The sequence below is a fragment of the Emys orbicularis genome, chromosome 25 (assembly GCF_028017835.1).
Source record: "Emys orbicularis isolate rEmyOrb1 chromosome 25, rEmyOrb1.hap1, whole genome shotgun sequence".
Lineage (NCBI taxonomy): Eukaryota > Metazoa > Chordata > Testudines > Emydidae > Emys > Emys orbicularis.
The window spans coordinates 8,654,824-8,673,445 of record NC_088707.1 but is presented as its reverse complement, the minus strand read 5'-3'; the positions used below and the strand labels follow the sequence as shown (position 1 = coordinate 8,673,445).

The following is an 18,622-nucleotide window of genomic DNA, read 5'->3' as shown; positions in this document are numbered from 1 at the left end:
ATGTATTAAGAACCCCAGTAGCGAATTAGTGATAAAAACTAAGCTGGTTTCACATCATGGTCCCCAAAGGCGCCTACGTAGCACAGTTACACGGATAGATCTCTACAAGGACACATGCCGGTTAAGTACAGTTTGATGCCGTGCAGGAAGCCCTAGGTGTGTTTAGATGAAACATCCGTCTGCAAATGCATCCAGGTGACCTAACAGGTGCAGAATTTGTCTACAGAACAAAATGCAAAAAACATTAATGAATTTCCAGAGGTGTTCAATGGGCGGGGATGTAATAACAAAATAATACATCACACTGACACAGATACAGATCCCACAGTATGGCCTAAAAGACATGTATGACATAAAATCGCATCCTTTCCCCCCTATGAGTACAGGGGCGTTAAAGGGCCTCTTCACCTTGAATGATCCCTCGAAATATGTGTTAACAAGTTATGCTAAATAATCTGTTCCCCCGTGAGTATGTTTCCCAGACCTGAAGAAGAGCTCTGCCGAAGCTCCTAAGTTTGTCTCTCTCATCAACAGATGTTGGTCCAATAAAAGATATTACCTCATTCACCTTCTCTCTAGTCTCTCTAATATCCGGGGAACAACACAACTACAATAACACTGCGTACATAACGTTCCATTATCACTGACACAGCTGAACTTGACTGGATGGTAAAATTAGATGTTGCTGAGCAACTACAGACACTAAATTACTTGGTTAAGAATATGATCACTATAATAAAGTCCACACAGCATAAGTTCAGAAATACTATGCATAATGCACAGTGCCCATCTGGGTAGTGAGACGTAAGAACAGAGTCGGAGATGCCCCATTATGTCATGAATGCTGCCACGAAAGAGACGATATCCGAGTGTGAAATCTACAACGAACACAGGAAACACCATGGAAAAGAACCACTGAAAGGATGTGAGATTCCTCGTTGCCCTTGGTCCAAAGCTGGTGCAGATCTATTGGAAAGAAACGGGAAAGATACTCGTTAGGTCTCTTACTAATGACCACTAGGCCCTTTTTTTTTTTAAATGCAACTGAGCTGTTGCAAATCACACGGGTAGCAATGTACCATTTGCTCACCTGGGATTCTAGATAAGTCCATACTAGAAAATGCCTCACACTTCCCAAATGACTCAATTCAGCAATTCCCTTGGATAGATCAGTTCAGGTCCAGCCTCACTGCACAGCCAAATGAGTTGGCGGGAAAGTCAACACAAATAGCAAAGGCCTCATTGACGCCAATGGTAACACTCCTGTTGACTTTAATGGGGCCGGGATTTCATCCTTGAGTAAAAAAACACCTCCAACCCTAGTGGATTCAAGGCATCTCTCTTTAGCGTTGTTCAAATATCACAACACTCCCCATGATGTTTTATTGGGATCACGACTTCGGAAACTCATGGCCAGAAGGACAAAACCAACATCGAATATGCTTCTGGAGCCAAAGACAATCAGCCTGAAGTAGTTAGAAAAGAAACATATACCAGGAAACTAGAACGGACGAAATACAACAATGCCAAGCCGAGTAAGTGAGAGAGTAGGTTGGATTTCAAACAGAAAGTGTCTAGCAAGCGGCAAAGGTCACAGCTATAGCATCCACCCACACCAAAGTGATGTGTCAGACCCGCTGCTGAGGGAGAACCCTACAGGAGGAACCGAAAACACCTAAACAAAACTCAGGAAACTGGCTCTATCCGTGGTACTTATCTGACCCCTGTGACATTGCTACCCAAGCACCTCACAACCTTTAATATACCCCTGAGGTAGGGCAGTGCTGCTATCCCCATGGCGCAGATGGGGGAATGAGGCACAGAGAGTACCTCTACACTGCATTGTAGACCTGGGTCTCACAGGCATGTAACACGCCCACACAGACATTCTGACTCGGGTCTGCAGCTTGACCTGCATCCACACTGCAAAATGACAGGGCTTGGATGTGCGTCCTAGGACCCATTCCCCTGGTGGGTCCTAGGACCCAGGTCCAGAGGGCTTGCTGACCTAAGTCAGAAAGAGTTGTGTGTGGATAGTAGGGAGGGTTGGGGTCAAACCTGAGTCTGAGCCTTGGTTTACAAATGCAGTGTAGACATACGCATGGTCACACAGAGAGACTATGGCAGAGGGAACTGAATTAGATCTTCCAACCCGTCCCCCTGACCAGCCGGCCTTCCTTCCTCTCCTGGGTCTCTGGTTCTTGAGGACATCCAGAATGCCAGCAACTTTGCTCAGGTGCTTAGAGAGGGAGCATATCTCCCACCCACACACCGGCCTCGAAAAACAGCCAAAGCAGCAAACACAGTCTCCAGGGCGTGGCCCCACCTCAGCGTGGGAACTGAGCGCAGCAGAAGGAACTGTTCTGAAGAGAACGCAGCAGCTGTTTGATCGGAAAGCCACTGAGAGCTGTTACTGACAGACACCCAGTACAAGGCAAAATAAGGAAGTTCCAGATCTGCCCTGTATCTTGTGCCATCGTTTGCACCAGTGCGAGGGAGGGTGTAAATTGTTACCCGTCTGTAGCATTTTGCACTCCCATTGCGCTGTGTAAGTGACGACACAAGGTGCAGGGCAATGAAGAATCAGGCCCCTTGGCTGCGGTCCAGGAGACGTGTGTGTATTTGGTTGTGTTTTACTACTTGGCCAGGTCAATTTGTGGGCAGTGGTTTAGGTTTTGTGTTAGGAAACGTAGCCACGGGAGAGATACAGACCCCTGCCGTGTGCTAGGGGTGTAATCTGAGTTATATTTTTCTTGGGGGATAGCTTAGTGGTTTGAGCATTGGCCTGCTGAAACCCAGGGTTGTGAGTTCAACCCTTGAGGGGGCCATTTAGGGATCTGGGGCAAAAATCTGTTTGGGGATTGGTCCTGCTTTGAGCAGGGGGTTGGGCTAGATACCTCCTGAGGTCCCTTCCAACCCTGAGATTCTATGATCTTTGTACCTGGAGCCGTCCTACATGACTGAGACATGGAAACAGATTAATCAATATAAATACCAGGCTCTTATGCAGCATGTTTCATCAGATGATCTCAAAGCACTTCACAAAAGAGGCCAGGATCATTAGCGCCATTTTACAGATGCACAGAGATGGGAAGGGACTTGCCCGAAGCCCCCTGGCAGGCCAGTGGCAGAAGCCAGGATTAGAACCCAGATCTCCTGTGTTACACTCCCAAAAGGCTAGGAGCGTTCTAGAGACGAGGACCCTCCTCTGCTCATTAATCGGATCTCTGGCCGAGTGACTGAATGCACAGCATAGGTATGAGTTTATATCATCTGTGTGGGAAGGACCTTAACTAGAAAGTGTAGCAACCCACCCCCTATGCTCTGCTCCACTCCACTCCATGCCAGGACACCCTCCCTTTTCCACTGTTAAAGGAGTCAGACCAGAATAGCAGAGGAAAGGCTCCAAATCAGGAAATTAGGTGCATTGGCAGGAATTGGGGCGAAGGAGCCTTAGCTACCCAGCTAAGACAAAGGGGATTGAATAGCCCTGCTGCATGTACAATAAAAGGCATTCGGCAGCTCCTCCTCCTGTTACACAGGGCATCCTCTAGTGCTCGGGGATCCCGGGGATCCCAGGCTGGATTCTTGTGCCCCATGGTAATTCATGGTTCCTGCCCTCCTCTTGCAGCCCCAGCAAGGCTCATTTTTCCATCTCAGCCTCCACCACACCCAGCAAAGCTCCAGAATGATGCTCAGCTCTATTACTTGTTGCTATGGTGACGAGCAAGGCGCCAGCGCTGGTGCAGGCTGAACAGCAGAGCTAGGAGGAGACTGGAGTGTGTGTGTGTGGGGAGGTGTAAATCACATCCCACGTTCACCTGCACACACTGCTGCCTTCCTGCTACTGTCCTACCCCAGCGTCTTCCCCTCCCCAGCAGGCCAGACACCATAAACATCCAGCGATGGAACTGGTACTGGTCAGAGAACTCCCCACCCTGGCCAGAGCCAGCTCCATAGTCATCCTTCCATATTGTGTGGCTTCCAGTAGAGACAAAGAACACAGAACAGAGCCAGGACTCCTGGGTTCTAGTCCTGGCTCTGCCACTGACTCCTTGGTGTAACCCTGTCATGTCTCTGTGCCTCAGTTTCTCCAGCAGAAAAACGGGAGTAGAACATAAAGGTAAATTAATGTTTGTAAGGCCCTTGGGTGCAGAGGGTTACTACAGTTCGAATAGGCCTGGGTTGGATGGTACCATGTGCTTACGCTCTTGTCGCTGTTATTGGCCAACAAGCATCCTGATCTCTACTCAAGATGATGCAACCACAGGGGAGGAGTGGGAACAAGCTAACCCAGGGGATGTGTTCTTCTCTCTTGCTCCTTTGTACCAGTTTGTCCTATGATTGTCTCCTCCCCCTGCCTCTATCTGCTCGCCCCTGTGGCCATGTTGGGGAAATCAGGCAGGCTTGGAGCTGCCACAGTTCCACCCAGAGGTCAGAGAGAGATTTCATCAGGTCAACAGGTGTGTATGTAAACAGACCGGGGCTGGGGGGGAGGAGGGAGATCTGGATTGTGTCTCTCCCCTTTTTATTGTGGCCCCTTCAGAAGCTGGGTGGTGGTGTGAGCTTTTGAGGGGGTCGTACATACAACTTCCAAGCAGAAATTACCAGCCCCCTGACCACTCATTTTCATGTGCCCTCCTCTTCCCTGAGAGTTTGTGCTTGTGCTTTTATTTGCATGACTTTGTGTCGTTTAGTTTGGTGTGTGTGTATGTGTGGGTAGGTGTGTGTGTATATTCACATACACATACACCCCCCCCCCCACACACACACAAGCGTGAGAGAAGAAAATCTTGGCTCCCTAGCCCTGCTGTTTGCTTTCCCCAGCCCCACTGATGAGTCCTGTTGCTGCTGCAGCACCCACGGAGGAAGCCATAGCGCAGGCAGGCTGCCAGCAGCAGGTGGAGCTCTCCTGGGAACAGCCATTATTAGAGGTTGCTTTTGACAGCCCCGTCCTTCAGACCCTCACTGAGACAACACGCACCCCCCACTCCCCGGCCAGGAGTGCCACAAACCAGAGCATCTGAGCAACATTGTCTGGTTTTGTTGCCAGTGGGGATTAAATTATAGAACACGGACCTGCTTGATTATTACAGGAGGACAATAAAAGGAAGAATCAGGGAGTGACAGATGGTCTTGGGCAGCCCATTGTTTGATCAGAAACCTGCTCAATCCCTAAATAGCTAAAGTCTGTAACATCAGTTAGCAGGAACATGCTACACCTTCTGAACAGTGACAAGGACAGATTAATATACATTTCATTACATCAGAACAAGGCCAGGAGGAAAGGATTCAATCTTGTTAAAAGAGAGGGGACTGAGGCCAAGACTCAACGGGGAACCCAACAGAGTTTTCTAAAGAACCAAGTGTAAATCTGTCTGAGAACAAAATGGAAAAGGATTCTGCGGTTCCTACAGAGACATGGGAGATGAGGTGATATCTTTTATTGGTCCAACCTCTGTGGGTGAAAGAGACAAGCTTTCAGACTACACAGAGCTGTTCTTCGGGCCTGGGAAAGATACTCAAAGTGTCACAGCTAAATACAAAGTGGAACAGTTTGGCATAAGTCATTAACACATATTGTAAGAGACCATGCAAGATTCCTCTCTTATATATAAGTCCATCAACAGGGGTTACTCCAGAGGACGCCTGCATAACTGACATTAGAATCTGGCCCTTTTTATAGTCCTTAGCGGGCATGATCCACAGCATGACATGAGGAAAGTTCAGGAGGGTTCTGCTCAGATATTACCGTGGTGGGGCCGTATAAGTACCAGAGGGGGAGGAGGGAGGTGCATCGGCTGAACTGAGTAAAAGCTCATGACTGGAGTAGCCGGGGTGCTGTAGGTCAGAATGAGATGCCTGGGGACTGGAATAGCAATGGATGCTGCAGATAAGGACTATGTGCCTTGGCAGAGCTGTGGTGGCTTTGGGAGTAGAATAAGAGAGGTCATTGCAGACCAGGATTGAGGTGCATTGCCAGAGCTGTATGAGGGCTGTTTACGGAGCACCTGACCACACACTGTCAAACGAGTGTTTCCAGTCTTTCCTGTACTGGGCACTAATATACCTTAAAACTGGGCATCCCCTCTAGGAATGAGAATCAACACGTCTAGGAATGAGAGACCCCACCTCTAGGAATGAGCTTCTGTCCTTTCTGCTGCCAACAGGGCGTCTGGTACAATTTGGACACGTGTCCCATCTAGTGGCACCGAGACCACTTAGAGCAATTAATGAGTCTGCTCTACAGCCTTAGCTAACAGCCAGTTGACTTTTAGCTCATGTCATAGAGGCTCATGCACTAAGCTCCAGAGGTCCCCGGTTTGATCCTGCCCACCGCCGACGGGATCTGACGGCATTACATCCACTCTTAGCAGAATGCACCAATTCATTTCACACAGGACACCAAAGAAGAGAAAGACTTTTGGTTACTCCTAGGGTGACCAGATAACGCATGTGAAAAATCCGGATGCGGGGGAGTGGGGGGGGGGGTAATAGGATCCTATATAAGATAAAGGCCCTAATATTGGGATGTTCCTGATAATATCAGGCGGTCTGGTCATCTTAGTTACTCCTGACCCAGAGACAAAGGGAACTCTAACCCACCCCTCTCCCAATTCTTTGAGCCAGCCAGGATCACCAATAAATCCCCTACCAAAGACACTAAATCCTCTGTACTTGAGAATGGCACCCCATGTTGCCAGCCACGCTCTTTGCTTGACCAATTCAAGAACAGGAACCAAATGATTTGCATTGGTGAGGCTTTCCGCTCACAGGAAGTGAGGCAAGGCACAGAGAAGAGCGGGGTGGGGAAGATGAGACACAGGTGCAGGGAGGAGGAATTAACCCCTCAGATGCTGCAGGCATAGAGATATACATGCCACCTCAGCATTCATTTGGCAGGCTGGAAAACAGCGGCGTTCTCAATATTCAGAAACAGCTGCTACTGACTCAGTGTGGCCTATAATAATCTCTTCTATTAGCACCTTTCGTCCAGGGATCGCAAAGAGCTTTACCAACACAGGCATGGAGATGGGAACGCAGGCACCTGTAGGCTGGGATGTGGCAGCTGTCTAACAGGGGGCAGAATGTAATAGCCAGAGGTGGCATTTGGCCAGGACAGCCAGGCTAACACCCGACACTGTACCTAGAAGTGCCACAGGTGGCCAGGAGCTCGGCTTTCCCCCATTCAGAAGAGAGCAGCCCTGGAACCGTGGAGGTGCTTTGCCTTCAGCACTGCCCCACAGGCAAGGAGGCCACCTCCTCATGGCACACACGGCTTGCACCAGCCACTCTCACCTGCGGGGGGGAGGAGGGGGGAGGGGCTTTTCCCAGCCTGGCCCCTTGGGCTAGTCTCATTAACGCCCCCAGGAGCCGCAGCGCCACAGCCTGAATTAGAGCATCCATGGGGGGCTGCGCCAGACCCAGTCGGTGCTGGGAGGGGAAGCTGCCCCCTCTGGAGCGGCCCCTGGAAGGTGAAAGCTCCCTCCCCGGGGCCCCTGCTTCCCCCTCCCATCCTGGGGAGCTCCTGCCCCCTCCCCTCTCCTCCCTAGGGCCCCTGCTGCCCCCTCCCATCCTGGGGAGCTCCTGCCCCCTCCCCTCCCCGAGGCCCCTGCTGCCCCCTCCCATCCTGGGGAGCTCCTGCCCCCTCCCCTCCCGGGGCCCCTGCTGCCCCCTCCCATCCTGGGGAGCTCCTGCCCCCTCCCCTCCCGGGGCCCCTGCTGCCCCCTCCCATCCTGGGGAGCTCCTGCCCCCTCCCCTGCCCTCCCCGGGGCCCCTGCTGCCCCCTCCCATCCTGGGGAGCCCCTGCCCCCTCCCCTCTCCTCCCTGGGGCCCCTGCTGCCCCCTCCCATCCTGGGGAGCTCCTGCCTACTCCCCTCTCCTCCGTGGGGCCCCTGCTGCCCCCCTCCCATCCTGGGGAGCTCCTGCCCCCTCCCCTCCCCGGGGCCCCTGCTGCCCCCTCCCATCCTGGGGAGCTCCTGCCCCCTCCCCGGGGCCCCTGCTGCCCCCTCCCATCCTGGGGAGCCCCTGCCCACTCCCCTCCCCTCCCTGGGGCCCCTGCTGCCCCCTCCCATCCTGGGGAGCTCCTGCCCCCTCCCCTCCCTGGGGCCCCTGCTGCCCCCTCCCATCCTGGGGAGCTCCTGCCCCCTTCCCTCCCTGGGGCCCCTGCTGCCCCCTCCCATCCTGGGGAGCTCCTGCCCCCTCCCCGGGCCCCCTGCTGCCCCCTCCCCTCCCCGGGGCCCCTGCTGCCCCCTCCCATCCTGGGGAGCTCCTGCCCCCCCCTCCCCGGGGCCCCTGCTGCCCCCTCCCCGGGGCCCCTGCTGCCCCCTCCCATCCTGGGGAGCTCCTGCCCCGTCCCTGGGGGGCCGCTCCCCCTCCCGGCACTGCTCCCAGACACGGCGAGCGGGAGGCAGTGGTTGCGGCGACTCCTCCCCGCCGCTAGGGGGCACCGCGCGGCGCTGCTGCCGGCCGCTCCCTTTCCTCCAGCCACGCCCATCTCGTTGGCGCCGGTGGGTCCCTCTCTCCGCTCCCCGGCCCGGCCCGTCTCGTTGACGGCGGAAGATGGCGGAGGAGACCCCTGTCTGCAGCTTCCTGTTCAAGAAGCGGGGCCCGGCGGCCGGCAGGGGGCGGCGCAAACGCCCGGGCAGCGACCAGGAGCAGGGTGAGGATGGGGGAGGGGGCTCGGCCCCGCTCCGGACCGTGCCATTGTCCGGCGCGCGGGGGAGGGTGTTTCCTGCTGTGCTGTTATCACTGAGGATTCCGGGCCATAGCATTTGTACCGCGGGGGTGGGCGCTGGGCTGTCCCAATACCATGGGGGGCGGGGTTGGTCTGTTCCATTATCTTCGGGGAAGGTTTCTGGGCAGGCCCAATATGACGGGGGGAGGGGTTGTCCCATTAGCAGTGGGGAGGATTTCTGGAGTGTCCCATTATCACTGGGGAAGGGGGTTGAGGGTTTCTGAGTGGTCCGAATATCATGGGGGGAAGGGGTCTGGACCGTGCCACTATCCTAGCAGGTGGGGGGGCCCTGACAGACTGGAGGGGCCTTGGGGGGCCCCGCATTGTGCGTAACCCCATGATGGGAGCTGAGCCAGCCTGACCCCGAGAGGGGCCCGGGTCCCCCTGCAGCCTGGTGCCCAGCCCCTCATGCAGGCTGAGTGGCCCCCAAGAGCCCTGTGCCCAGGGCCTGGCATGTGGGGAGCGCTCCTTGGGGTGAGGGAATGGGGCACCCGTGGGGCTGAAGACCTGACCTGGCCCGGCTACTCCTGCCCCTCCGGTTGATGGCCTCTTTTGCTCTGCAGGCAGCAGCAGCGATGAGGGGAGCACGGTGGTCAGGAAGGAGAGGCGGCGGGAAGCGCACAACCCCATGATCCAGAAGGTGACTGAGTCCATTGCAGAGATGCCCAGCTCCACGCATTGTCCACTCCACGCGTAACAGACCTCTCCGTTGAGTGCGGGGCGGGATGGGTCCCACGTTCGGACCCAGGAAATCCTTGGGGGAGATCTGCAGAAGGTTCTGTGCACCAGCACCACGAGACTGCATCCTCGCCTAGCCATGGCAGTGCCAGACACTCCTTTGGAGTGGATCCAGCCAGTTTATAAGATTTATCTGAGCCCATGACAGATTCAGATTATGCAGAATTGAGATTCTCACGTAAAAAAAAAAAAAAAATCCTATGTTTCAAGCCCGTCTGGTTGTGGGAAAATCTTTTCAAACGTGAACAGACAGTAACTCATGCAGAATTGACTTCCGGGGTCTGCAGGCCTCCTTGGCCAATGCCCCACTGTGAGAGAAGTGAACTTTCCCTCTCCTCTCAAGGGCGTAATATCTTTTGAAGCCTAATGAGGACACCTAAAGGACCCAATTTTACAAATCTAGGTGTGCAAATGCATAGGTTAGGTATATGCATGTGAAAATGGCCAACAAGGGGCAGTAATTGGGAGATCTAAAAGTGCCCTATGTGACTTTTACCCAGAGTGATGCAGTATGCCACAGTAACTTTAGTAACTGAAAATTTAGTAAAAAGCAACAGAGGTTCCTGTGGCACCTTTAAGACTAACAGAAGTATTGGGAGCATAAGCTTTCGTGGGTAAGAACCTCACTTCTTCACCGGTAGTGCTTTGCCAGTATAACTCTACTGGTATACTATATCAGCAAAGGGCTTCTAGTTAGATGCGGTTTATATCAACACAGCTCGCTCTTTTACCAGCATAGCTTATTTCACCCCCACCCCACTCCAACTGAAAAAAGTTATACCAGCACCAATGCAGTTTGGCCTGTATAGCGGCATCTACATTAGGGGCTTCTGCCGGCACTGCTATAAGGGTCAGGGATCACACCCTTGATTGACAGGAGCATGGTGGCAGACGTCTGTAATGTACGTATAGCTTTAGTTATTGGCAATGGCTCGCTTGATCTTTTCTCCGACCTCCTATTGTTACCCATTGGAGATGCGCTGTAGATTAAGGGAAATGAATGGTTCTAATATTGCAGGTCCACAGATCCAAATTAAACCTATCACTTGGCTCTCTTAATGCAAGAATTTAACTTTGTGGTGCCCCTCTCTTGGTCTGGGAGAACCAAAGGTGTTTTGCTCCGCCCTCCTTCCAGCCCAGAGGTGGCTGTATTAAACCAGTGCTGTGTCTATATGGGCCCTGATTACGACAACTCCACTGGTTTGCCTTCCTGGGCTGCAGTTCTATCTCTTGCCAACATGTGATGGGGAACGTGTCCGGGTGTTGTGCTCAGTTTGCTGGTGGATCTTTCTTGGTTCTTCAGATATTTGCCCTCCCGTCTTTCAGACCAGGAAAAGTGGTAAAGAGAAGACCTCGTATGGTGCAAGCAGCAGTGATGATGAGGGGAAGTCGCAAGGAATCGGGGTCGCTTACAAATCAACGAGATCGGCGGTAAGCACAGTGCAGCACGTGGCTTTAAAAGGGGCCAGAAGGGACAATTAGATCACTTAGGCTGCATAACAGAGGCCAGAGACTGTGTATGGTTGGTTTTATGATTGGGCCCCAGGATCAGGTTTTGTTTTTGAAACTCTCTTTAGTGTCCATCTGGTGCTTTTCTTTCCCTCTAACGTCTATCACTGTAGTATCTGAGTGCCTCCCAGTCTTTAATGGATCTATGCTTACAACACTCCCATGAGGAAGAGCAGTGCTATTATCCCCATGGGAGCTGAGGCACAAGGTGGCTAAGTGACTTGCCCATGGTCACACAGGAAGTCTGTGGTGGAGCAGGGAATTGAAGCCAGGTTTTCAATGTCCTAGGCTAATATTGGCAATCCAAACAGCATGGTTTAGTGCAGGAGAAGCAGCCACTGCCCTATCTAGTTTAACTGCCCCGAGCTGAACAAAAGTCTAAAAGGAACAGCCTGCACGTATGGGAAATCAATTGGATCTAGTTTAACTAATCTGAGGAGGTGTTAGTAATGCAAACAGACTTTTTTAATGCTTGCCGTGTTGTGGTAGCTGCGTTGGTCCCAGGATATTAGCGAGACAAGGAGGGTGAAGTAATAGCTTTCATTGGACCAGCTTCCATTGGTGAAAGTGACAGGCCTTCGAGCTACACGGAGCTCTTCTTCAGGGCAAGAAGCGGTACGGATCTCGGCTTTGACATGCATTCCCGAACACTTCCCCTCTCTGTGCCCCCATTTCCTCCTCTGTAAAACAGGGATCGCGCTGAGCTGCCTCCCACAGGGGTTGCAAGGATCTATTCATTCATCTTTGTACAGTGCCTTGTGACAAGCTCAGGGCTGCGATTATTATTCACCGCTTGGCTGTCAGGGAAAGGGCTGCTGCTGTCAGTTTCACACACACCCCCCCCCCAGCAGAAAGGAGGAGGTGCTGGAGAAGAATGTGGCTTTTATGCTGGAAACTCCAGAGCTCAGTTTATTTGTAATCCAAGGCTGTGACGCTCCCACCTGGATATAATTGTACTTAAATCTCTGCACGGTGGGACTGTTGATAAAGGGTTGATGAAGCTCAGGATTAATAGAAATGTTTTCACAACATTAAAAAAACAATCTAAACCGAACAGATGCATTAACCAAATTAAATGGTAAACCTCCCACAGCTGGGTTAGAAATCCAGACACAACAGCCTTTGTAGGAAGCATGGTCTAGTGTTAGGGCACCGAATTTAGAAACCTAGGTTCAATTCCTAGCTCTGCCGTCGGCCTCCTTGGGCAACTCCCTGCAAAATAGGGGTAAATGCTTCCCTATCTTCGGGAATAAAATCCATGAATGAGTGTGAAGTGTGATAGAAGGACCGAGGTGTTAGAGAACCAGGAAGTGAAATGGGCAAAGTGACACCAACCTGGCTAGATTCACTGTCAGGGTACCAGAGTGAAGTGCAACAAGCAACCAGCTGGTATCAGCGGAAAGCGACTGTCCCCATTCCTCCAGCGCTGTGCATTTATCCTGTGCTCCTGACTGCAGGATCTGAGCAGCTTTCTGCACCGTGGGAGTCTTCTCTTGACTGTGAGTGGGGAAATGTGCTTCTTGCATTTCAGAAACCTGTAGGTCCGGAGGACATGGGAGCGACAGCTGTGTATGAGCTGGACACTGAGAAGGAGAGAGATGCCCAGGCCATCTTTGAGCGCAGCCAGAAAATCCAGGAGGTCAGTCAGCCGTGACCTGTAAAGCCAGAGCTCTCGTGGGGGAGATGATACGTTTGTCTATTTAGTCATGTGCTTTACCCCGTTCCTTGTCCATCCCACCAGGAGGGTTTGCTGAGTCCCGAGGGGCTGCTTCCCAGTTGAAGTGGGGGTAAGGGGTTAGTAGGGGAGAAGGGCCCGGGTTCAAATCGACCTGCTTAGTGCAAGCAGTCAGAAGCAGATTAGCCACGGGTGCCTGGTCCTTTACATGGGAGCTGTGGTTGAGAGGTCTAAGCCTGGAATGAGGGATGCTGCAAATCAGGCCAAAGCAGCTTTGGCAGAACTGACTGGAATAACAGGGTTCTGCAGGTGTGCTGGCAGAGGGATGTGTGTGAATGTATTGGTGGGGCAGGACTGAGATAGCACTTGGGGCTGCAGGTCGGGATTGAGGGGCACCGGCAGAGCTGGGTGTGGGGAGCCCAGGGCTGGAATAGCCGGGGACTGCGGGTCAGGATTGAGGGGCACCGGCAGAGCTGGGTGTGCGGAGCCCAGGGCTGGAATAGCCGGGGGCTGTGGGTCAGGACTGAGGGGCATTGGCAGAGCTGTGTGGGGAACCCAGGGCTGGAATGGGGGTGAGGGGCTGCAGGTCTGGACTGAGGTGCATTGGCAGAGCTGTGGTGGGCAGCCAGTCCTGTTCCATGCCTTTCTTCCAGGAACACCAAATTCGCCCACTGATCTTGAAAAATGGAGGTGGGGGGAAGCTTTATATTCCCTAAGTTTGACAAGCCAAGTATAAATCCCTTTCCCTGGTTACAGTGGGCACCTCCTGGCTTTTATGGGCATCCCCAGTGCTCTGAGAAGGGAGCTGGGGGGGAGGATGGATAGCAGAGGAGGTTGGGGGCTGGCGGGGCCGGGAAGCAGATCTAGGGGACTGGGAGACGGAGCTTTCTTCCCAGACTGTTTTCTTGCTTTCCCTATGTAGGAGCTACGAGGGAAGGAGGACGATAAAATTTACCGGGGCATCAATAACTATCAGAAGTACGTGAAGCCCAAAGATACGTCGATGGGGAACGCCTCCTCGGGAATGGTCAGGTAGGGTGCTGCCTGAATGATGATCTGTGACCCGGTTTCTTTAGCTCGGTGAGCCAGCGTGTGGAGACGCTTGCAGCAGGCGCAGCAGAAACGTGTCTGTTCTGGGGACAGAGCTTCAGTCTCCAGTGTTGCAAGCTGGCCCCGTCACCAATGCTACCCTCCTTTGGAAGACTGATTCAAACCAGAACCTGCCTGTAGGCATCTCAGATGCACCCGTTCTAAGCATTCTTCCGCCCCTTTCAGGAAAGGCCCGATCCGAGCGCCGGAGCACCTGAGGGCCACCGTGCGGTGGGACTATCAGCCCGACATCTGTAAAGACTACAAGGAAACGGGCTTCTGTGGCTTTGGAGGTGAACGTCCCTTTCCCTTTCCACAGCACCCATGTCCCATCCTGAGTTCCAAACTAACTAGCTGGCCCCTTTTTAAGAAGAACGTCCAGGCAGGCACAAGTTCTCCAGACACTGTGCCAGACTCACAAAGCGGCTTCAACCCAGGCAAACGCTTGTACAGGCAAACGCTTGTAGAGGCAAACGGCAGCATTCAATGGCTAATGACCTGAACTTGCAGGTCCATGAGTAGAGGATGTCTACGGATCTCAGCAGGACATTTCTGGAGGATGGCCACAGACTTCAGGCAGCCTGACTCTGTTTATGTAGTGCCGTAAATGCACAAGGCGCTGGGTCCAAGGCAATTGATTTCTATAACTTGAAGTACCGTAATCACCTTGCTAGGTGGCTCTTACCCTAGGGATCTCAGCATGCTTCTAAGATAAAATATGTGCTGTAGAAAGAAGATGAACTTGTCCATTCAGTGGGTATTATTGACAGGAGTGACTAAGGGAGCATGGGCGTATGGTTCAGCTTTGGACTGGGAGTCGGAGATCTAGAGTCTATTTCCAACTCTACCACTGAGTGTCCCTCTGTAACCTTGGGAAAGTATAAGAGAGTATGTGAGGGGAGGTGCTCCGCCCATTCCTTAGTGTTTGTGTGTCCCATGACGGGGTGAGGGTTACATGTTGGATGTGACGCTCGGTGCTTGGGAGCTCCATTGATCAGATCGAGATGCAAGCTAGGCTCTGTAGTCTCCATGGGCCACGCCCCTGCATTAAACAGGAGGGGGGATTGCACTCTGATAAGTTACACCTCTCCTGGGCAAAGCGCAGCAGCCCCTGCAGTACAGCATCCATTTATAAGCCACTTGCAAAAGGCGGTAACTGATGAGTGGTGGGAGGGAATGCTAACTCCTTGTCTGTGTGTCCTGCGGCAGACAGCTGTAAGTTCCTCCACGACCGCTCCGACTATAAACACGGCTGGCAGATTGAACGGGAACTGGACGAAGGACGCTACGGAGTCAACGGTACAATAGCGGCCCTCTCCCTTCTCTCCCTCAGCTCCGTTCTAATGAGGTCTTGCAGCGTTGGTATTTTAGAACGGGCTAGACTGAGGGCTCTCAGGTGATGAAGGGTAAAGGAGAAGTGATCAGGGGCTCCTTCCCTGTCTCAAATGACATGCTAAGTGGTGGGTCACAGGTTTAAGTTAAAGATAAAAAGGACAGTTCTTCATGGCAGCGGGTCACAAAACTGTGGAACTCCCTGTTGCAGGATTGTAGAACCCAGTCCTGCAGCTGGATTGCTGTCTCCAGTAATTGCTGCTGGTATGAGAACTAAGAAAGGACTGAACAACTCTGCTGATTGCCACAGGGGCTGGAATGAATACCCCTTCTGTGAGCAGCATTGCCAGTGGGCCAGGTTCATCTCCCGGGGGATGGGGACAGAGGAATTAGTCTTTCTTTGAAGTATCAGGTTTGCCCTAGTGCCAGAGGCAGACTGTGGCCAAGAAGAATTAATGGCCTGATCTGCTATGATAAATCCTGTGCTTTCTGAAAACTTCACCCCAGGTAGTCTTCCCCCTGAATGGGTATTGATCTGCTGTTGCTCATTGCCCAAGAGCGAGCAATCTCCCAGCTTGTGGAGTGGGGTTGCTGTGACATCTCACTGCCTTCCAGCTGCACTTACACATGTATTTCCCCATGGGAAACAGTGCTATTACTCGCCTCTATGCAGCTCAGATGGTGGCAGTTGCTGCGTCTCACAGCCACAGGCTGGGTGGTGCTTGTGACCGGCCGCAGAAAATTCCAGGGGCCGTGTTATGTGTGAAGCTGTTGGGTTTGGTTCAGTGGCAGCTAGTCAAGGAGGAACACTAAGAAGGCGGCCTCGCTGGTGTCTGCTTATAGCAGTGAGTGGGCGAGGCAGAGGAACCTGCTCCTTGTGAGATGAGCAGCGAGCATGTTCGCTCATTAGACCTAATTATATCTCATTCCCACGCAAGCTACTGACATCAGAGACGCCTCGCTGCCAGAGCTGGGTTATTTCTGGCCAAGGACCAGGCCCACCTGCTGTGTGCATCCTGCGCTGGGGGTAGTTCGTGCTCCGGGCTGACCTGGATGCCCCCTTATCGCCTGACCACGGTTAATTGTTTTCTCTCCCGCAGACGAGGAAAACTATGAGGTGAGCAGCGATGACGAGGACCTGCCCTTCAAGTGTTTCATCTGCAGAAGCTCCTTCAAGAACCCCGTGGTTACCAAGTAAGCAGCTGCCTCTGCTGCTGCGATGGGGACCCAAGCATCTGGCTTTTGGATCAGTCTCACTGAGTCCATCCCTCGCTCTCCATGGCCACTGTTATTACCCACCTCAGGGTGACGCTGCATCTGGGCCTTTCAGTTCCTAGCTGCCTGGACCCTTCCCTGGTGTTTTTCTAGCACCGTCCCTCCAAGGCTCCCAAAATGCATTCATTGTCCATTGTAAAGCATGGCTTTTATCACCAGCCTTGAGATTTTTCATCCCAAGGCTTTACCGGTGCTTCATAAGCATCATCATCCCTACTGTACATATGGGGAAACCGAGGCACAGGGTGGTAAAGGGACTTGCCCAAGGTCAAAGAGTGATTTGGTGGCAGAGCTGGAAATAGAATCCAAGCGTCGTGATGGGCATCCCACCCTACCATCCCGGCAGTGGTGAGCTGGGAGATCTTTGTGCCTGGATTGGGAGCCTCTCCTCTGATTTGACAAGGTCCTGTTAGCATGGCCAGGCTTCCATGTAGGACTCCTGGGAACAGTTCAGTCATGCTCCCTGGCCTGGGATCTCTGCAGAAGCAGCGAACCCCGTTCCTGGGAGCAGGGGCAGCTCTCTTGGGTGTAGGGCCTTGTGCCTTGCTCTCATGCAGGAGGGCTGCAGCTGTTCCTAAGTCTCCAGGCTGTGGGATGTTCCCTCTGCTGCATTTGTACTGTAACAACCCCCCTCAGGCCAGGCCTTGCCGTAATGCCCTTCGCAGGTGCCTGCTTGCTGCTACGGGGCGGGGAGAACGCTAGCTGCTCAGTTCCCCCACGGGTCCCAAGGGAGTGAGCAGAGTCAGAGCCCTCCTGTCTCCAGGTGCCTCCCAGAGATGGTGACTTTGGGTCTATCTCCTGTGGCCACAGTCCTTTGTGGGAGACTTAACCTGGCCCCCCTGTTCCCTCCCGGCAGGTGCAGACACTACTTCTGCGAGAGCTGCGCCCTGGAGCACTACCGCAAATCCAAGCGCTGCTACGTGTGCGACCAGCAAACCAATGGTGTCTTCAACCCAGCCAAAGGTGCCTCACCCGTCCCACCCTGCCGGGATCACAGGCCTTTCTTTAATGCCAACCAGGGGTGGATGTTACTGCACTGGGTAGGGAGGGCCGTCGCCTCCTCTCCAGGTGGCGTGGCTCGGCTTGGCTTGGCTCGGCTCACTCACCTTGCTAAACAGATGGGAACATACAGATGCCCTAGTGAGTTGGGCTAAAGCTCTGAGCTGGTCTCCAGCCTCCATCTCCTTGTAAGCGCCAAGAGCTGCATGCTCTTCCCCAGCGTACAGCTGGCCAAGTGGGGCCAGACGGGGAGCGCAGCAAGAGAGAGGGCCGGGAAGATCTTCTGATGGGCCGGATCCAGTTTTCCTCTTCTGCCTTGGGTGGGATGAGCTGGGCGGGGGGAGCAGCCAGGAAGTTAAGGGCAGGGCAGCAGCCTGACTGGACACAGTAACCAAGAGCATCCAGAGGGTCAGTGCAGCGTGTGCCTTTGGGTCATATTGCAGCAGGAGGTGGTGGAACGTCCTAGAAATCACATTTGTCTCTGTCTGCTGGGGAATTACCCAGGAACCACGAGGCCTAGAAGGGCGTGCGGCTGCTCCCACCTCTCGAGCCCTGCCTGAGCGATCGCAGCTGTCTGCCCGAGCCCGCCTCTTGCAGGCCCCAGCCCCGCTCCCAGTTGGCATTGCGCTGGCTCTTCCCGTGCCTGACACCTTGATGGCCCCTTCCCCTTACTGGATCCTTGCCTGAGAGCGGAGCTGCAGTTCCAGGGCTCATTTCAACCCAGCTGCACCTCCCACCAGCCAACTCTACCCGCCATGGCTCCCTCTGGCCCTTAGCTGGCACTGAGAGCTATTTACGGTCGTCCTGGGGAGCAGCAGCCCTTGGGAAGCACAGGGCCTGTTCAGAGCCTCACCCCTGCTCCTCTTGTCTTTTGCAGAGCTAATGGCAAAGCTAGAAAAGCACAAGGGTGAGGAGTCGGATCCCTCGGAGCATGGAGATGAGCCACAGTAGCACAACTCTCTCCCCTGTTCTCCCTCCCACCCCCACCCCTCAGGTTTTGTAATATCCCAATAAAAGTTTATAGAAAAGACCTGTCCACTTTGGATTTTGCTTCTAGGAAACTGTCACAGGCAGGTGATTAGCTTGTTAACCCACCCAGCAAGGATCACTAGGAAACCCCCTTGCGCTGAGCTGTCAGACTAGCTCTTTTAGCTGTCAGTGCCACAGTGGTCTCTGGCCCGTGAAAGTGGGAGACGAAGAAGGGTCTCCCAGCCAGGCTAATGCACCACACAGCCTCCCGTCAGCTGCTAGAGAAAGTGTGCCAGCAG

At 53.5% G+C, this 18,622-nt stretch overlaps 1 protein-coding gene across 1 annotated transcript; it reads left to right on the top strand.

Annotated features, from left to right (window-relative positions):
- Positions 1-8,562: 8,562 nt before the first annotated feature.
- On the top strand, positions 8,563-18,342 carry RNF113A (ring finger protein 113A). The gene is made up of 10 exons (XM_065422705.1): positions 8,563-8,662; positions 9,301-9,377; positions 10,802-10,906; positions 12,516-12,623; positions 13,582-13,691; positions 13,935-14,041; positions 14,958-15,047; positions 16,181-16,274; positions 17,212-17,318; positions 18,232-18,342. Exons 1-10 carry the CDS (start codon positions 8,563-8,565, stop codon positions 18,303-18,305), a joined length of 972 nt encoding a protein of 323 aa, XP_065278777.1. The 3' UTR covers positions 18,306-18,342.
- The last annotated feature ends 280 nt before the right edge of the window (positions 18,343-18,622 follow it).

What these genes read in the sequence shown, in the direction of transcription:
- RNF113A (XM_065422705.1), top strand. Translation starts at nt 8,563, where the DNA reads ATGGCGGAGGAGACCCCTGTCTGCAGCTTCCTGTTCAAGAAGCGGGGC. An exon ending in GCAGCCAGAAAATCCAGGAG is followed by an intron (nt 12,624 to 13,581) that starts GTCAGTCAGCCG and finishes TTCCCTATGTAG; the next exon opens with GAGCTACGAGGGAAGGAGGA. An exon ending in GCCTCCTCGGGAATGGTCAG is followed by an intron (nt 13,692 to 13,934) that starts GTAGGGTGCTGC and finishes CGCCCCTTTCAG; the next exon opens with GAAAGGCCCGATCCGAGCGC.